The following is a 20,494-nucleotide window of genomic DNA, read 5'->3' as shown; positions in this document are numbered from 1 at the left end:
TTCATTCATAAGTAGCAGCTGGACTAGCACACTAAAACAGTACTCTGACTTCTGACAGCATGATAAATCACAAGCAATAAAACAATAGGTTCAGCAACTGTCAAAAATTAGTGTGTGTCTGATAAAGTACAGGAATCCTACACTACCCACAGAGTACATCTGCAAGGTACTGTATATTGATCCACATCATGACTTCACTTTTTTGGTTCTCACTTAACCAATTACTTAGACTTTGTGGTTGACATGCACATGAGCCCTTAGTTTAGAAATATGACAAGTTGCAGCAGGCTTGATGGACTAGAGATGCTGACACACTTCTGAAAGTCAATCAGCAGGATTCATTAAGAAGATCTATTGAAAGTGCCTGTTCATACACTTCTGATGTTGCTCAGACTCTAGCTAATACAAAGACTTTCAGAGTTCTAACTCAAAGTATTAACAGTAGTACTAACTCAAATTAGCAGCAGCAGTACTCTTAAATTCAGCAACTTCAATTTAAATGCCAAAAAAGTAAATAAATTGTGAAACACAAACATCTTCAGAAAAGAAAGTCAATGTTACCAGAAAATACAGGCCAAAAGTTTCACTGAGCACTTGTTCTACAGTCTTTTCTAGCACAGAAACTTAAAAAAATGCATAACTACAATAAAGAGACTCCCAACAGAAGATAATAGTAAATTATTAAATTTTACCTCTGGTATTTGCAATGCTTTATGGTTTGCTGTTACAACTTTAGAAAGACGGTCTATATGGTCATGGAAAAGCCTGCAGTATGGAACAAAAACAGAATCAACACAATGTAGTAGTAGTATAACTGCAAATAATGCAGATAGAATTTAGAGCTAGCAAATTATATAAAACAAAACATTTTTTATAGTCGAAACAAATTCAATGGCTACAGCCTAAATGTAGCCGATTACAATTTATGTACTCACCAAAACTAGGCATCTGTATTGTCCATTATCATTCTTCCTCACTAATGGGCTTGGATCTGACTGAGCTGCATACACTAGATTTTGGATCTAGACTCAAGCACCTCCCTCTCTACCCACAATGCTCTACTCCATCCCCATTGCCTCCATTCAAGTTTGCTGTTTTATCTCCCAGTTTTTCAATAGAAAAATAGAAGACAGAAATAAAGACAGGACTCAAACCTGGAAAAGCAGGTTCCTAACACAGTCCAATAGGTTCATCAAGAAGCAAAAAAAAAACGAAAGGATGGGGGATGGATGGGAGGGAAGGTGACAAAGAATGAAAATGGATAACACAGATGCCTAGCTATGGTGAGTATACAAGTTACAAATCTGACGTTGTCCTTTTCATTCTTTCTCATTAATGGGACAGAGTCCCCAGCTATATAAACCTTTGGTGACCTTCATGGAAGGATATTCCAGAGCAATACCAAACCAAAAGAAGTTCTACTTCTGGATATGATGTCCAATTTATAGTGTGAAATTAAGGTATGAGCTTTGGACCACGTAGCAGCAACACAAATGTTGACAATAATGGTCCTTGACCAAAAGGCTAATGAAGTAGCCAAGGATTGAGTTGAATGAGCTTGGGGTGGTCTTGGTAATTCTAAGCCTTTCTGAGAATAAATTAATGAAATGCAGTCTATAATCCATTTGGCCAGGGTACGCTTAGAAACTGCTTGACCCAGGCGATTTGAGGAAAAAGATATGAAAAGTTGATCTGACTTACTAAATTGTTATGTCCTCAAGATAAATATGCAGTTGTCTATGTACATCAAGGAGGTGTTGCATGTACTCTCCCATATTGGAAAAATTTGGAAAAAAAGACTGGTAAATTAATTGACTGGTTGATGTTATTTTCAGAAGTCACTTTAGGCACAAAAGGAGGGTTAGTCTGTAGAAAGACCCTATCTTTATGAAATATGATGTAAAGGAGTTTTGCTTAAGAGCCTGGAGTCCAGAAATTCTTTTTGCTGAAATTATTGCTACCAGGAAGACCATTTTTTCCATGACAAAGTTTAGATCACATGTATCTGATGGTTCAAAGGGTTTCTGAAATAAACACTGAATAACCACAGTAAGGTCCCAAGGTGGTCAGGGATCCTTTACTGCAGGTATGACGAGAAAAATGCCCTTCATAAAAGCGTTACATAATCTAGAGGAAACAAGGGAGAAAGATTTATTTCCTGAGTGGAAATCAGAGATTGCTGTCAATTTAAGTTTAACTGTAGAAAAACTGGCTCCTTGATTAAAAAAGGTTGAGAAAAATGAGAAGTTGGGGCTGAAAAAGGATTGATGTACCTTTTCCATTTGCTCTTATACACTTTCTCGGTGGAAGTTTTTTGCGACACCAAAATAATGTCACGAACTGGGGAAGACAGCCTGGACTGTGAGTATTACTGGAAGAGGAGAAACCATGTGGTTAGCCTGAGGGCTACAAGGTTGGGAAATTTAATCCCTGATGAGGGAGATAGGAGATCCTAATAAGGATAAAGTATCCATAGAGGATAACGAAGATGAGACGGTAGAAAGGGGAACCACACTTGCTGGGGCCAGAAAGGGGCAATGAGGATTACAAAGCTCTTAAACCTGCTTGCTTTAGGTAAAAACTTTGGAATTTGTGGAAGAGGAGGGTACCATAAAGGAGACTGGAGGGCCAAGCATGAAGCAGAACGTCTCTCAGTGACTCCACCTGAGGAGGCATCAGAGTGAAGTACTTGCTGCACTTGTTGCTGAGGTGGGAAGCAAACAGGTTGCAGCAATGTTGGCCCCAATGCCTGTAGATCATATAAGCTACTGACTGGTTGCGATACCACTCCTGAGGCATCACAATAGATCTGATCAATTTGTCTGCCAGCACACTGGTTTTCCCCAGAATGTGCATCGCAATTAGAAAGTGGTCTGAAGAGATCACTCATTCCCACACTCTCATGGCTTTTCTGCACAGGAGGTAAGATCAAGTTTCTCCTTGCTTGTTGATGTAGCATATTACCAACATATTGTCCATCTGAACTGCAACAGTACCCAGTGGGAGAGATTCTTGAAAGGCATGCAATGCTAAAAGGACTGCTCTCATCTCTAGAATGTTGGTATGCAATTTGGTATCTTGGGAAGACCACATGCCTTGGACTCATCTTCCCAAGAAATGTCTCCCCACCCCAGTTGGGAGACATCTGTGGTTACTGTGGCAACTGGAATTGGAAGAACAAAGGTGCTGCCCAGAGAGAGATCATTGGACTGAATCCACCAATGAATGTGGCGTATACAGACAGGGGTGAGTTTTATCTGAAAGGACAGGGGCTGATGGTGAATTGTCCACTGTACAGCTAAGGTCCACTGGAGAATTCGCATAACGTATAAAGCAAAGGGAAGCAGTACAATGGTAGCTGATATCGACCCCAGTGCTCATAGCACTAACTTTGCTGGAGGAGAAGAATGAGACAGAATATCCTGTACTTTACATCTTAAAGAAGCAATGTGATGGAGAAGTAAAGATGCCACATAAGTCATAATATTTAAAAGCATTCCAATGAACTCCAGGTTGTGAAATGGAGCAAGCGGAGATTTAGCAAGACTGACTGAAACGCACAAGGTGTTGTAAATCTTTAACAAATAGGGCCTGGTTTGTACGAGTTGTTGTCTGGAGGGTTTGGTGGGAAGCCAATCTTCTAGATATGGCAACACCTGGAATCCATTGAGCCTCAACTGAAATGCCACTACTGCCATACATTTGCTAAATACCCTGAGGGCTGTGGTGAGTCTAAAGAGAACATATCTGAATTGGTAATGATTGGCTCCCAGCCAAAAGAGAAGACACCTTCAGGATTGTCCATTTTTATGTGATAGCACGTGTCCTGCAGCTCTATGGAGCACATCCAGGCATCTATGTGCATAAGGGGTAGGATGGACTGAAGCGTGACCATTCTGAACTTTGCTTTCTTCACAAACTAGTTCAAATCGCTTAGATCCAAAATTAGTCTCAAGTCCCCTGTTTTCTTTGGAACTAAAAAGAAGCTTGAGTAAGTTCTGAACCCTGTCTGGTTGGGTGGGACCATCTGGATCACTCTCTTTTTCTAGCAGCTTCCTTCTCCTGATTGGGTGGAACATTGGGAAGTTTCTTCCTCCAACATGCAGGAAGCAGGGAAATGGGTATGTAGCAATCTCTGAATATTATTCTTAGCACTCATAAATCTTTTATGATAACTGTCCAGGAGTCTAGGTGCAAAGAGAAACAAACTCAGACTGCCTCCAGAGTTGAAGACTTGGGCAGCGTTTCAGAAACGCTGATAGGGCCTGTCTGAAAAAGAAATCCTTAAAGTCCTGGTTCTGCGGGCCTCCTCTGCCTCTAGGATGATGTCTGCAATTAAAAATTCCTCCTCTGCCTCTAGAGCAATTCTCCCCCTACAAATCCTGGAAAGGCCCAAGGCTTACGGAACCATATCTTCTTACCACCTCTCTAGTTATGGAGAAGATCTGTTAAGTAGTAGAATATTTGATTCCTATAGCAGACAAGGTTTTTCCATCTTTTTCACTGTGGGCAAGTGTATCTTTAACAGATGGGCCCAAACAAGGAAGTGCCATCAAAAGGGGCATTAACAAAACACATCTTAAAGGGCTCCACAAAGTCAAACAGCCGCATCCAAGCGTGTCCCCTTACGGCAATACTTGAACCGGCAGCTTGTGAGGTACCTTCAGCTGTATGACACATTAACCTCATCAAAGTGTTTGAAATAGACAAAAGAGTGGCCAGCTGGCAGGAAGTCTATCTGAAGTCCTCAGCAGACATGAACTCAGAGATATTGTTTGACAGTTCCTTAGTTAAATCTCTCTGCAGCCTAGTAAAATGTGCCAAACAATTAAGTGGCCTCAATGCGAAGGTGGCTGAGGTGAACACTCGCTTTCCAAATCTATCCAGTGCTCTGGGCTCCCTGTTTGGTGGATGCATAGAAGGGATTTGCAATACAAGCTCTTTTTTAGTGGCTGCCACCACCACCACTGCATAAACCGGGACTCCTTTGCTCCAGTTAGCGTGGTCCAAAGGGGGAGCTAAAAATTTGGGCACTAGGGTATGGACTTGACCGTGTATGGTGTGAAACCAGGTCAATAAGTTAATCCATTGGGGGGGTTGTCACCCAAGATGTAGACAGACCAGCACCAAAAGCCACCAGGAACATCAATTCTTCAGAAGGAGGAGTTTGGATTGACCAGCCACCTTTCTGCTTAAGGATTTCTAGAATATCTCCAAATGAGATGTTGTCAGGTGGTGATCTGGAGGATCCTTCTCCCTCATCGAAATCAATGTCTTCAGTGACCGACTTCATAGGGGAGTCGGTGTGTCTCCTCTTACACATCCTCTTCTGAGGAATGTCCTCTGTGGGGTGTCCACAGGAGGCATCAGAAGAGAAGAGGAGTTCCTCTAGTGGAACTGTCTGAAGACTAACTGGAACTGGCTGTCCTGTGGAGTAGGTCTGATGAACTCAGAGCGCAGAGTCAATGAGGGATAGGTGACAGGATCAGAGACACGAAATGATGGTTCTCTATGAAGAAAGAAAGCCCCTTCTACCATCCTGAATGTAGAAGGACCAAAGGAAAACCCTTTCCTCCCTACTCAGAGCCAAATCTCCTGAAGAAGGCAGTCGGGGCCACATCCTGACCAAAGCTTCAAGGGGAGAACTGGATCTGAGATGTCCAGGGCTGAAGTTCCAAGAGGAAGGGAATGGATCTGACAAAAATGGAGCCAAACCCAACCCCTTGGATCTGGCACCAATACCTCGGTTCCCACACCCACTCAGATCTAAGAGTATCAGAGCAGAGCCAGTCAGGGACAATGTCAGAGTGGAGGAAGGAACTATCCTTGGATCTGACACCAAAACTCTTAGAGATCTCTGATCCTGGGACTCTGAAACCACGGGACAGACTGGAGAGCGAGAAATAATGGACTTAGTAGGTGCACTCACAGATCCAGTGGGGGATGGAGATGGAAGAACCCCATTCTGGATCTTAGCTCCGAGGAATTTTATGCATCATCCTATCCACAGCAGCCTCTGACAGACACTGGAAGACCTAATAAATGCCATGCAAGGGGGTCGAGTAGAGATTCAAGAAATAAAGTACAGGAAAATCCTAATGCCAGCGACCACTAATAGGGGGAATATAGAAAAAAAGCTAACAAGTTTTAAGAAGGACTATATCAATTAACTGATGACTATTAGAAGAAAAAAAATTGCTTAGTATGCTCAAGAGCAGAACTGATGTATAACCACGATAGCAGCAAATGAGATCTGAGGCAATGGAGATTCAGCAGAGCATTACTGGTAGAGGGAGGAGCTCAAGAGCTGGATCTGAAATTCAGTATATGTGGCTGAGTCAGCTACAAGGACTGGATCCAAACCCATAATAGAGGAAGAATAAAAAGGACATCATCATTTAATAAAAAAACAAATGCATACTCACTACATAATTTCATCTAAAAGAAGACCATTTCCGGTCAGTAACTGCTGTGAATTTTCTCTTCCAACATCTCCAGCTTGATACAACTCTAAATTCTCTAGTATGTACCAATCTTGCTCGGGGAGTGCAGACATCCTACTGATGCATACTGCAAATTCATATATCAGGCAAAGACAACATGCACAGGGTAACCATTTGAAATGTTGGGACCCGCTAGACCTAGTCAAAAATGCAGAGACTGAATGGCCAAAAGAATGGATTTGCATATACTAAGTCTGAGATGCCATTTCTCTGAATATTCCCTTTTCTCCGAGAAATGGTGATCTCGGAGTTGGTATATATACATAAGGGGGTTTGCAAAAAGAATTTTTAAGGAGAAGAGATTTACTCTTCTTCTGTGTTTTTTTTTTTTTTTTTTTTATTCCTGCTTGTCAGCACTCAGCATTTCGAGTGCCAACAATTCAAAAGAGAGTCCATGCATAGTCCTAGAGTTTCCAGATTCAACCAATATGCAGGGAGCAGAAATAACCTGAAATGTAAATGAACACTATAAAATCAAATACTCATAAACCTGAAAGAAAATCAATTAGTCCTGGAAGACACAGTGGACATCTAGATGCAAGGGGATGATGGTAGAGCAATAACCACTGCAGAGGACCATCACACAACTTAAATGAAATGCTGGACATATAGCGGTTATGTCTAAACTTGAAGGCCATTAGCAATGGACCACTAAATGCAAAGACTCCTAAGCAGTACAAATTAAAACTAGCTGGGAAGGTGGACAAAGCCAGTAAGGAAGGCCAAGTCCTAAAACACTGAAATACCAAAAAAGGCTCGACTCCTATGAACCTCATTCACACAACAATGCCTTACAAAGTTGTGAAAAACAACCAGGTGGTTATTACATCAAGTATCTGTAAGAAGCATTTGCCCAGTGAATGATCTTTGATAAAATTTTCCACGGAGTGATTAGCTATGTACTAGCAACAGCCAAGACATGTGGAAATAAGTCTGTAAAAGACTTCCTTAGCCAGACGTTCCATAACCAGTGCAAAGTGAATAAACAACTGGCCCATCTTTCTGAATTCAAAGACATTTTTTCCAGAAAAATGCGAACTGGTGGTACAATGAAAGATACACACATGCACACACATATTACAAATATATATATATATATATATATATATATATATATATATATATATATGAAAACACACAATATGTATGTATGTGTATATATATATATATATATATATATATATATATATATATACACACATATATATATATATATATACACACACATATATACATATATATATATATATATATATATATATGTGAGTGTGTGTGTGTGTGTATGTATACACACACACATATATATACATATATATATATATATATATATATATATATATCTATATATATAAATGGGTCCACTTTCAAATTTCAAAATACCAAAATCTCGAGTTTTGAGATACCAAACTCAAAACATCAAGATTTTGGTATCTCAAAATTCCAAAGTGAACCAAAAAAAAAAAAAAAACACAAGTCAAATGATGTTTTTGCAAGGAGGCAAGCCTGCTGCACCCCGCACATCCCCCTACTTTAATATGCCAACTACGAGATTGCGCTACAATGAAGAGAACGGCAAGTGGACCAGGAGCATTACTGTTCTCTTCACTGAAGCGCGATCACGGAGTTGGGGAGTTGGTATATTTAAGTAGGGGTAGGTTGTGGGGGGTGCAGGGGGGCTTCCCCATTGCAAAAACATTATTTTAGCTGTGCTTTTTTTTTTATTTCGTTCACTTTTAACTTTTGAGATACCAAAATCTCGATGTTTTGAGTTCAGTATCTCAAAACTCGAGAATTTGGTATTTTGAAATTTAAAAGTGGACCCATATATATATATATATATATATATATATATATATATATATATATATATATACACACACATATATATATATATATACATATACATGCACATACATATATAATATATACATATATACTACAAACATTTTATATATATATATATATATATATATATATATATATATATATATATATATATATATATATATATATATATCATCCTGTTTGACCACCCTAGAAGTACATTTGTTATTGAAGTACATTGAGACAAAGCCACCTGTAGCCCTTGCCAGTGCAGCTACTGGTCTAAAAGTGTGGAAGGCACTGAAATCTTGCACTGATAGGGTACTCTCTGCTGCTTTAACTATGTCTCTATAACTGCACAGATGTCTATATTCGAGTGTGAGGAGGGCTTGCAGGGAATGTAGTTTTTTTATACTGAGGAGTAACACTTTGAGGTTTAGTTGAGTTGATTTTGCTGTGTCGCTAGGTTTGTCAATTTGGCAGTGCCTGAAAATGGCACTGTGGGGGTGGATAAAATTTTAGACGGTATTTGAAAGCCTAGAGAGGAAAAGTAGCAGTACCCTTAGAATGACACCAGAAAGACAGCCAGTTGCTGAAAATCAATCATTTTTGCTCATATTGTGGCATCATCATTGGTGATGGTAGTATGCTGCTCAATGCTACACTCACACTAGCCTGAGACGTACAATCTGAAAGCGCCATAATGTTTCTCTTCATACAGTCCAAGGAGGTACATGTCAGGTAATTTGATATCTGTAGCATAATGACGAGTGTGTGTGATTTGGCGTATCTTGGCTCCAGACAAGCAACTAACAGTTATCTTCTCCTTGTTCAGCCTGGTTAGAGGGGCATCGGTATATTTTACAATGCAGTCCCCTATGACAAGACTATTAAGAAAGTGTGTTTGCTTGACTTAGGGAATTAGTGTTTGGGGCACCACTGAAAGTAACAGTATGTGTGGTGTTAGGTGTTTCTTTTTTATGATTAACTATGGGCTTGCTGCGGCATAGCTTTGACAACAGGCAAGATCTATTTTAAGCGCCTATTTTAAGCGCCTCAACATACTTTAGTTTACTTGGTGTCGTGTGCATGATTTCGATAACCTGAATGCGCTTGTATGTGAGAGTTTAGCCTACAGTGTCATTGTGTAAGTACACCTCTTGCATACTGTATCCGTTTCTTTAAGGATTAAGTGGTTGTCAGTATGCAAGAGAAAATTGCTACATTGTCTCAAGATGACCATATCCACCAAGCTGTCTACACAGAAGGTAAGAAACTGCATATCCATATTATTCAGTTCTTTGATTGGTGAGCTACAAGGGGGTGGTATATTGGCGTTAGAAGCCTAGAAACTCATTAACACCTATGTGGTGAGGAATGTCACACCTTTAACAGCCTACACACAGCTTGCATTCCTGGGCATCTTCTGAAAAATCAACTTAAAAAGCATAAGACAAATAAATGTAAATATTTTGTGAAAAGTAAAATCTACTAAAACTGTACAAATAGCAATGTTATCAGTAAGAAGTATGCCTTACAGAAATAAGTCAGTGCATTCATAGTCTTTCCATTAATACTATATTATAAAGCATATGAACTCCAAATTATATTTTTGATAAATTTTCACAAGCAAATTCTTGATTAATGAAAACTGTACAACCAAGACATATATCGTTAGAACATTTTTGTTAACCAGGCATAAGCTTTCATGTGATCACGAAAGGGTTTGCATCAAGATCTAAGGATGTAATGGTGCCCCTCTACTCTTCCCTCATCAGACCCATTATTGAGTACAATGTACCCTTCGCAGAGACTTCCCTTACTATGGAACAGGGTCCCGATCTACATAAGACAGAGCGCCCCTCACTATCACTCTTCAAACCTTGATGAGTGGATGGGTAACAGAAAGTTCACACCGGGGATCACACCAACAGCACTACTAGATAGGGACCAAGGGTACTAGCTGCTACTGCAAGGGTCTAGGGAACTACTAAAGGGGCGGTGAATACCGCACAATGTGGCTCGGCAATATATGCCTTCGGGCAGATAGCCCAGTACCAACCTATGAACCTATGTGACAAGAAATTCCGCTATGACTGCAGGTTTGCTGAGATACTTACAGAAATATAAAAACATATGTATAATTAGCAATATAAGTATAAATATCTCTCAAAATGTGAAACTTATGGAAATAGTTGTCTTCATCACCCCCTAAGGTTACACCTGATGTCATGCAACACTTTGTAAGTCACTTGTCTTTTGAAGTATTAAGTACATATGGAAATATTGTTTATTTCCATAATTACTAACAACCAGCAATATTCTTGGATATAGTGTGATATAAATGAACACGGACAGTGAATTGTTCTGTCTCCCACAATGGGTTTAAACACTATATCTCTCAATAACATGTAGGGCTCTCAGTTATGAAAATATGAACACAAATATGAAAATCTGAATAAGTGACAAATAGCGATTAATTTCTCTACAGTAGCACATCACAGATTAACAATCTTAGTGTCATTTTGTTAATAATTTTCTAATACTGCCTATTATTAGCTAGTAAGTTGCTTAGTTAATGAAGTCAGACCCAAAAAAGGTCTAGATGCCACAAGGATCGATGGGTGTGAACTAGAAATTTACAAAATTGGTGGTTTTAGGCTTGGACGAGTTAAGGGTGCTTTGTTGCTGCAAACTAATAAGAGAGCTTCAATGAGGCAGATTATGCTAAACAGTACTAAATTTTACTAACTTTGATGCTTATACAAATACTGAATTTGAATAGATCTGCAGGTATTGCTTCTCCACGCTGACCTAGTTGCTCTACGCTTGCTGATGTGCAAAGTATTTGTTCTATATTGCTACTTTACAGGCTACAGTTTTATAGGTAGGTACTAGGCTAGCTGCACGAGGGCATTTATAAGCCGAGCCAGTGCGTGTCAGCTTTCGCCGCCCCATTGATTAATTAACTGAGCCTCTGTCAAGAAGAGCCAATGAAGTGATCCCAGGGGTGTATTTTTTGTTACCCATCCACTCATCAAGGTTTCTGTTGAAGAGTGTTAGTGAGGGGCTCTGTCTAATGTAGTTAGGAATTTTGTTCCAAAGCATGGGGTGTCTCTGTGGCAGGAATCTATCCCTCCAGCATGTTCTATTTATTGTTGTGGCAAGGTTTAGCTCACTAGAGTGAGTGGCTCGCAGTGACTTGGATTTCTTTAGGTGGAGCATGTCCATCAATTCTGAGTTGGACATGGCTTTGTAAGTCAGGCAGAGATCACCTCTGAGTAAGCAATATGCAGCTGAGTACAGCTGGAGTTTTTCCAGTTGGGCTGCATAGGACATATGTTTGAGGCCAGTAATCCTCTTGGTGAGGTACTTTTGTGGTCTTTCCAGCTGTTGGAAGTGTCTTGTGAGGTACATCCCAAATGGGGAATTGTACTTTATGATGGGTCTGATGAGTGACGAGTAGAGGGGCACTATAACCTCTCTATTTCTAGATGCAAACCCTTTAGTAATTAGATAGGCTACATAGAAGGATTTCCTAACTACTTTGGCAATATGATTGCCAAAGGAGAGACTACTATCTACCTGGGTCCCCAGATCTCTTATTACCTCTTCTGTATTATGGGGGCTGCCACCCATGTGGTAATTCATGGGTGTTTTGTTTTTCCCAAACGGGATGACTATGCATTTTTTGGCGTTTAGCTTGAGACCATGACTTTGACACCAGGTGTCCATCTCAGTAAGGCTCTTTTGGAGAATGTCCGTGTCAGCCGGAGAGTCAATTATGGCTCCCAGTTTGCAGTCATCGGCGAACTTGGTTAGCCATAGTCCTCCTGTGTTTGCCTGTACTTCTGAGAAGTATATGCCAAACAGTAGGGGTCCCAGGACCGAGCCTTGTGGGACACCACTTGTGACTTGTTTATAGTCAGACCTGGAGCCCGCTATTCTTACCATGTGAGTTCCGTCTGTAAGCCAGTCGGCAACCCATCTCGTGATGTAGGGGTTTATGTTCAGGCTGGTGAGTTTTTCTATAATTCCTGAGTGGGGAATGGTGTCCAAAGCCTTGGCGAGGTCAAGACAGGCTGTGTGAACTACCTTTCCCTGATCTATGGCCTTGGTGATTGTCTCGAAGAAGTCAACCAGGTGTAGTAGGCATGATCTGCCCTTAACAAAGCCGAACTGGGTCGAGTTAATGTCTTTGTTAATGAGTTCCATGATGATGCGCTCCATAGCCTTGCAGACCAGGCTAGTCAGGCTTATCGGGCGATTGTTACCAGGGTCAGTCGTGGCCCCTCCTTTGTGGAGCGGAATAACTGTTGCTGTATGCCATTCTATGGGCATGTAGCCTGTGGAGAGGCTGAGGTTGAACAGTGTGTTTAGGTGGGGGGTTAGTTCGTTCTGTAGTTCGTGCAAGACACAGCCTGGGACACCATCTGGCCCCACTGATGCTGTGCTTTTGGCTTTTGAAAGGGCTGTTTTCACCTGTGCGTCTGTGATTTCCGGGACACTACACTTTTCTGGTATTGTTGTGGGCCCTTTTGGGGGTGAGAGGGGGGTGAAGTTTGCACTGAATCTATCTGCCAGGATGTTGGCAATATCAGTGGGTTCAGTATATTTTGTGCTATTTTACACTAGCTCAGAGCATATCTGTGAGTTGCCACTTGGATTCTTGACATAGCTAAAGAAGGCTTTGTGGTTATCTTTCGAATCCTTGGCTATTTTTCTTTTGAAGTTAGCCTTGGAGGATTTTATGAGGGACCTTAGTTTCTTACTGATACTGATCAGGGATGTCTTTCCTTCTTGGGATTTGCTTTTTTTCTGAACTAGTTTCCTCCTTCTATTGTATAGCCCGTTTATGGCAGGGGTCCACCAGACTGGTTTCCTTCTCTTAGGGGAGTGAGTCTTGGTTTTGCTAGGGATGGCACGATCCATGCATCCTTGTAGGTGCTCAGAGTGCATTTGTAAAGGTTCCTGCATCTTGGACACTGTTATCCTTTAGCGTGGGGGCTGTGAAACTTACCACCTCTGTCTTAAGTAAGGTGAAGTTTGCTATAGAAAAGTTTTTCACTGTGGTTTCCTTGGTTGGAGGTGGTGGTGTGGTGTGGACATCCAGAGTGATTAGTTTATGATCTGATCTAACCAGTGACAGGTTGACCTCTGGTGTGGAACACCTGTCACCCATGTTGGTGATGACCAGGTTCAATATGTTTTCACCTCTGGTAGGGGAGTCTACCAGCTGATCCAGGGCATTTGAGTTGATAAATTCCAGGAAGAGGTAGACCTGGGAGTTTGTACTTGAGTAGTTTTCCCAGTTAACGGTAGGGTAATTGAAATCGCCCAATATCAGGGTGTTCGGTAGGACCTTCATGTTTTCCAGTGACTCCAGAAAGGTGGAGTGGTCCTGGGTCATGAAGGGTGATCTGTAGCAGGCCACAATTTGCATTGCAGATTTGCCTTATGCTAGTTGCAAATGAATGATCTTGGAGGTATCATGCTGCGCCACTAACCTGGAGGTGTAGGTATCCATGATTTATATGGATACACCCCCTCCTTTTGTGTTTCGGTCCATGTTCTGTGGCCGAAATGTGTGGTATGAGTTGTAGCCCGGTAGTGCTGGGGTGCTCTGTGGAGCCTTGAACCAGGTTTTGGTTACTGCACAGATGTCGACATTCTCCATACTGAGGAGTGCTTCGAGCGTGTGCATTTTGAGATTTAAACTCCTGGCGTTGAGTAGCATAATCCCCATTTTTTTTTTATTTGTGCTGAGATGTGTTTGACTTTTGAGCCTTGCCTAAAAAAAAGGCACTATGGGGGCAGCAAGAGCCTTGGCCAGTATTCGAAAGCCTAGGGGTGACAGGTGCAAGCTGTCTCTTGCGAAGCAACGAGGCTTGCCGAGCATATCATCCCAGGCTGACAGACACTGGATCCCCTTTGAATGACACTAGAAGCTTAGCCAATTGTTGAAATTGATCATTATTTTCTTTATACTGCGGTATCATTCTTGGTGAGGGCAGGATGCTACTCAGGGTTAGGGTCATACCCACCTGGGCTACATGATCAGAGAGCTTTTCCATGTCTCTTTTCATGTAGTCCAGGGAGGTACATCTCAGGTCATTCACACCAACATGAACAATGACAGAGTCATATTTGTACTTGTTCTGGAGTGACCTGAGTGCTTGTGTTATGTGGCGGATTCTGGCTCCCGACAGGCAGCTAACCAGTAACCTTCCCCTTGTCCAGTCTAGTGAGTGAGACGTCAGTGTGCCTGACTATAGAGTCGCCTATTACTAGTGTGTTAGGTATGTTATTTCGCCTTAAGGGCTGTGATTGTGCGGCACACTAATTTTGTGTTTTATGTGTTGTCTGGTTTGTGACGGGAGGTGCAGGATTTTTGTGTGTCTGCTTTGGAGGTTTGTGATGCTTTTGCAGGTTTTTATTTAGAGCCTCGGAGTATGATTTTGTATATTTATATGTATTTTTTTGCCAGTGCTGGTTTAGTATGTGTATGTGAGGCTGGAGGTGTGGTGCAAGTGTTAACCTTCTCCTCATGACTGCCTGTTCCAGTCATGGGTGGAGAGAGCTTAGCCTCCAATTTAGCTATATAATTGCATCTCTTGCATATGTTAATGTTTTGTGGTAGGAGGAGAGGGTTGTCTGTGTACATATAACCCCTATAGTGCCTTTTGTAGGGAAGGTTCAAATGACAAATTCACCATTGTAACAGGTACAAGCAAGCAAAATCTGATGGTAATGCTACTCAATGCTAGAAGTCTAAACCTCAAAATGCACTCACTCGAGGCACTCCTTAAAATGGAGAACATCGACATCTGTGCAGTGACAGAGACCTGGTTCAAAGCTCCAGAGATCACCCCTGCATTACCAGGCTATAATTCATATCACACCTTTCAACCACCTAACCCGGAATGAAGCACTAAAGGTGGAGGCGTGTCCATATTCATTAAGGATATCTACACCTCCAGGCTAGTTGCACAGCATAATGCATCCGAGATTATCCAAGTGCAACTAACTCTGGGCAATACCACAATCCAAACTGTAGCTTGCTACAGACCCCCCCCACCATGCCCCAGGATTCCCACTCCTCATTTCTTGATGCACTGGAAAGTATCAGGGTACAACCCAACACCCTAATAATGGGCGATTACAACTACCCCACCATTAACTGGGAAAACTACTCGTGTACCAACTCTTTTGCTCAATGTTTTCAGGAATTCATAAATTCCAACGCCTTGGATCAACTTATTCACACCCCCACCAGGGGCAGCAATATCCTAGACCTGGTCATTACCAACATGGGCAACCAGTGTTCCACACCAGAGGTCAATTCCTCGTTGGTCAGCTCCGACCACAAGCTAATCACCCTAGACATCCACATCCCACCCCCACCCCCAATTAGGGAAACCACAGTAAAAAAAACTTCTCCAAAGCCAAGTTCACACTTAACACAGAAGTGGCAAACTTCATGACACCCATGCAGACAGATAATAGAGGTACGACTGTTGAATCCTACACAAATGCACTTTATAAGCACTTGCACGAGTGCATGGATCATGCTATCCCTAATAGAACCAAGATGCTATCCTCCAAAAAAAGGAAGCCAATCTAGTGGTCCTCTGCCATAAACAAACTCTACAACAGAAGAAAGAAACTGCTGCAAAAAATAATAAACTCCCATGACTGGAAGAACTCCCTGGTCAACCTCAGTAAGAAGCTGAGATCCCTCATAAAATCCTCCAAAGCTAGTTACGAAAACAAAATTGCCACTGACTCTAAAGACAACCACAAAGCATTCTACAGCTATGTCAAGAATCTCAATGGCAACACTCAGATCTGCTCGGAGTTACAGCACAATGGCACTAAATATACAGAACCAACTGATATTGCCAACATCCTGGCAGATAGGTTCAGTGCTAACTTTACCCCCCCCTCTCACCCCCTAGAGGGCCCATCTCTATACCGGAAGAATGCAAAGTTCCTGCAATCCGGCTGCACAGGTAAAAAAAAATACTCTCCAAAGCCAAGAACACAGCATACATGGGACACGAACTACAGAATGAACTGGCAACCCTACCTAAGTACCATGTTCAATCATAGCCTCACCTCAGGCTTTGTGTCCACTGAATGGCGCACCGCAACGGTTATCCCACTCCACAAAGGGGGAGCCACAACAGACCCCGGGAACTACCGCCCCATTAGCCTGACGAGGCTGGTCTGCAAGGCCATGGAACGTATCATCATGGAACTCATAAACAAAGACATTGGTAATCTCCAAACTCTGGACCCTACCCAGTTCGGATTTGTAAAAGGCAGATCATGTCTCCTAAACCTGATTGACTTCTTTGAAGCAGTCACCAAAGCCATAGATGAGGGTAAGGTGGTTCACATAGCTTATCTAGAGCTCGCCAAGGCTTTCGACACCATCCCCCACTCTGGAATTATAGATAAGCTCACTAAATTACATATAAATCCCTATGTCACAAGAAGAGTTGCCAACTGGCTCACGGTCAGAACCTACACTGTGAAAGTAGCAGACTCCAAATCCGACTTCAGACCAGTGACAAGTGGAGTACCACAGGGTTCAGTCCTGGGTCCTCTCCTGTTGGTATCTACTTCTCTGAAGTACAGGCTAACACAGAAGGTCTTTGGCTAACAAAGTCTGCAGATGACTGCACACTAGGAGCCATTATCGAAACTCCTAACAATGTGGACATACTACAAAAGGGCTTCACTGAGACAGATGCCTGGTGTCAAAGCCATGGCCTGAAGCTCAATGCCAAAAAGTGTCACCCCCTTTGGTAAAAACTCTGTACCTATGAGCTACCACATAGCTGGTAGTCTACTTAATGCCGAAAATGTGATGAGACCTTGGGACACAGGTGGACAGTAGTCTCTCCTTTAACAATCACATCACCACAGTGGTCAGGAAAACCTTCTACGTGGCTCACCTCTTCACAAAAGGTTTCTCATCCAGAAAAAAAGGAAGTCATTGTTCTCCTCTACTCCTCTCATCCAGAAAAAAAGAGAGGTCATTGTTCCCTTCTACTCATCACTCATTAGACCCATTATAGAGTACAATGCGCCTTTTGGTATGTAACGCACAAGACATCTACAACAACTGGAAAGGCCACAGAAATACCTCACAAAAAGGATTACTGGCCTCAAACAGATGCCCTACGTAGACCGTCTCAAAAAACTCCAGCTTTACTGCATCGCATATCGCCTACTCAGAGGCTCTCTCTGCCTAACATACAAAGCTATGTCAAACTCAGAGCTGTTGGACATGCTCCACTTAAAGAAATCCCAATCCGTCCGAGCTACATGCTCTAGGGACCTAAACCTTGTCACCACAATAAACAGAACATGCTGGAGGGATAGATTCCTGTCTCAGAGACTTCCCATACTCTGGAACAGACTACCTATGACAAACAGAGCTTCTCATTAGCACTCTTCAAGAAAAATCTTGATGAATGGATGGGAAATAGGAAATTCACCCCAAGGATCACTTCTGAGGCTCTGCTCGACAGGGGCACAGGAAAATAATTTTCTTGGGTGGCGAAAGCCAGGGTACATTTTTGGCTATGCTTATATAGGCCTAAGGGCCAATAGCCTAGTACCTACCTATGAACCTACATGAGACAGTTGTAACACTGCCTCAGGATACCCAGGTTCACCAGCTGGACTGGAGAGTATACCTGAAATTGCCCTTTGGTCATGCCTGAATAGGGTGAGCTGCTTAGTCGCTTGGTTGGTGAGGAGTGAATAATGAGCCTTGCCCTGCTGGGCAATCAAGTGTTGGGGTATATTAGTGCTTGCCATTAGGTCTGAGCAAGTGCTGGACTGTAGGATGATATTTAAGTGCTTAGGCTGAGAGTTAGACTACTTTCAAGGGAAAAACTGAAGAGGAGACTTCTTGGAGCCAGGATAAATTTTGCCCTAGCTAACCGGCGCTGCCCGGATGTACAAAACCGTGCAAACATGGTTTTTACAGCAGGGAAATGAAAGAGAGAGAAATTAGCCCAAAATGGCCTATAAACTACTAACTTCTGGGCTGGAACCACTCCTCCAAGGACAGAAGGCTGCTCAAAGCTCCTTCTCTCACAGTGAACCATTCTACAAGGAAAATTTGCTCTCTAAGCATTTGTTACTGTACAGGGCCCTGCTAACCCAAGCAAATACACAAAATGTATAGCAGCACAGAAACAAATCCCAGCAAACTAACTAATGAGCCTTCTGGCCAATAAAATTAATACAATGAGTTCTTGCGGCTTTCCCAACTCGTATAGACCAGGCAAACATTTTCTGACACACAATCAATAAACTCATTCCTCCTAATCTAAAAACACAGCAGAAGAGACCCACAAGTGCAATGTTATCATAAACCAACTAAAGAGTTAGCTGGAAATCCCTTGCTGAAGACAGTGACAGTGAAAGCAATGTTTTTTTAATACAAGAAATACAGTAACATGCACACATAAAAGCAGGAAAGTGGGAAAGTGTAGGGATCACTCAAAATAACTTAAGCAAGTGCGATTTATTTAGCAATGAAGGGTACTTAACTTTGCCTGGATGGCACTGAGTACAAGTAAAACAGTTCTGGAACGCATGCAAGTACTCCAAACTTTGCTAAGCTCTAGGAAAATGAGTAGCAGACAATATGTAGTAAAGGAGGTTTATTTGGTGGGCACTCAGTACCATGGGTCTATGGAACACAGTGAGGTATAACAGGCCATAAATAGCTTTTACAACAGACAATAGCAACAATAAAAGACAGGAGGGAGGGACTTTGGAAATCAGATTACCAAAAGGGTAGAGGCCAGAGACCGCCTTAAGCAGGCTAGCTAGACAGGCATCCAATCAGATAAAGCTTATATTGGAGCTCTGTAAAAAACTTTAGATTGTGTGAGCGTGGGATGGGGCAGACACGGAATGCAATTTTAAGCAAGTAAATGATTAGAAGAACATAAAAGCACTGAACTACAAACTAGAGCAAAGACAATTCTTTGATGCCCTTCTATTCATATGCTGCAGTATTCATGACACAGGGGAGTCTGCATCCGGCTGACGTGTACATCCGGCCAGTATACAAAAATCTATCGCTACTGAGAGGTACGTGCAATGACACACAGAACCTCAAATATACGTGGGTCATAAAGTGATGTCAGGTATAAAACAGATGTTGGCACATACCAGACCTCAGAACTTTTCTGCTGCCTATACCATCACCTGCTCCGGTCATTGCTAGTCAGACAAGTTGCGAAACTTGGTTCAAATAAGTACCCCATTAGAGTTCTTTTCATTACAGTCTTTGGCTACTATATATTGTTTTGATTACATGTCACTTAGGAAGGGCAAATGTCAGTGTGGAAGGTAGATTCCACAGAAGGACTCTCACGACCTTTGTTTATTTTGCCTAGGCCTGGATCACGACCATACTACCAGTGCCATTTGTAAGGCCTTTGTACCAAAGACCCTACATAGTCACTTAACGTCTCTCAACTTATACCTCGAAAATCAGCATCTTAAGCATCTCGCACGTGATATGGAAGCTGCAGCAGGCCCTTCAGCCGAGCCCCAAGCGAAGAAGGCTAAGAAGCCTAGGGCTGATTTACCCACTACTCCGTCTGTTCCAGACAACTTTCCTGAGGCTGATGTTGGCCTGGAGACTGTTCCTGAGTCAGTAGATGCTCCTTTTTTCAGAAGAACTCTACCAGCAAGTCCTCAAGGGAAATGCAGGCATCCGGCTTGACCATGGGGGGGAATCGCGTCTCATTGTGACCAAGGGCCTGTCTGGTATTATCCAGATCATAGTGTGATTGGATGTTCCTACTGACATTGTGAGGTGTACGCCCATTTCTGGCTCATCCACTTTCCACCACATGGAGGCTCCCAAAAAGAAAAAAAATTAAGACAAAACATGTTTCTCCAGCCCCTCGGGAACATCCTCCTAATTGGTAGGCCTTCTCCCAAGGCCTGTTCAATGCCTTTATGGCTTAAGAGGCAGTCCTCAGACCCCTCCCCTTTCTCCTTTCAAATCTTCCTCTACTCCTCAAAAGGGGACTTCGGATGAGTTTTCCTCAGATGATAAGGAATCCTCAGGGGACAAATCTTTGGCTTATTCAGCCCAAATTTCTTCCCTTTTGGGTTATGCC

The 20,494-nt window shown here is 42.2% G+C and overlaps 1 protein-coding gene across 2 annotated transcripts in view; it reads right to left on the bottom strand.

The window, feature by feature from the left end:
- Positions 1-20,494, bottom strand: part of GAPVD1 (GTPase activating protein and VPS9 domains 1) — a 3,238,556-nt gene that overhangs the window by 61,929 nt on the left and 3,156,133 nt on the right. For both annotated transcript variants that reach the window (XM_044058337.1, XM_044058338.1), the window contains one exon: positions 693-765. In XM_044058337.1, coding sequence (XP_043914272.1) covers positions 693-765 — 73 coding nt within the window. The remainder of the gene's footprint in view (positions 1-692; positions 766-20,494) is intronic.

The sequence above is a fragment of the Protopterus annectens genome, chromosome 16.part0 (assembly GCF_019279795.1).
Source record: "Protopterus annectens isolate FY-2018-M chromosome 16.part0, PAN1.0, whole genome shotgun sequence".
Classification (NCBI taxonomy): Eukaryota; Metazoa; Chordata; order Ceratodontiformes; family Protopteridae; genus Protopterus; species Protopterus annectens.
The sequence above is the reverse complement of the archived record's forward strand: the minus strand, read 5'-3'. Positions and strand labels throughout refer to the sequence as shown.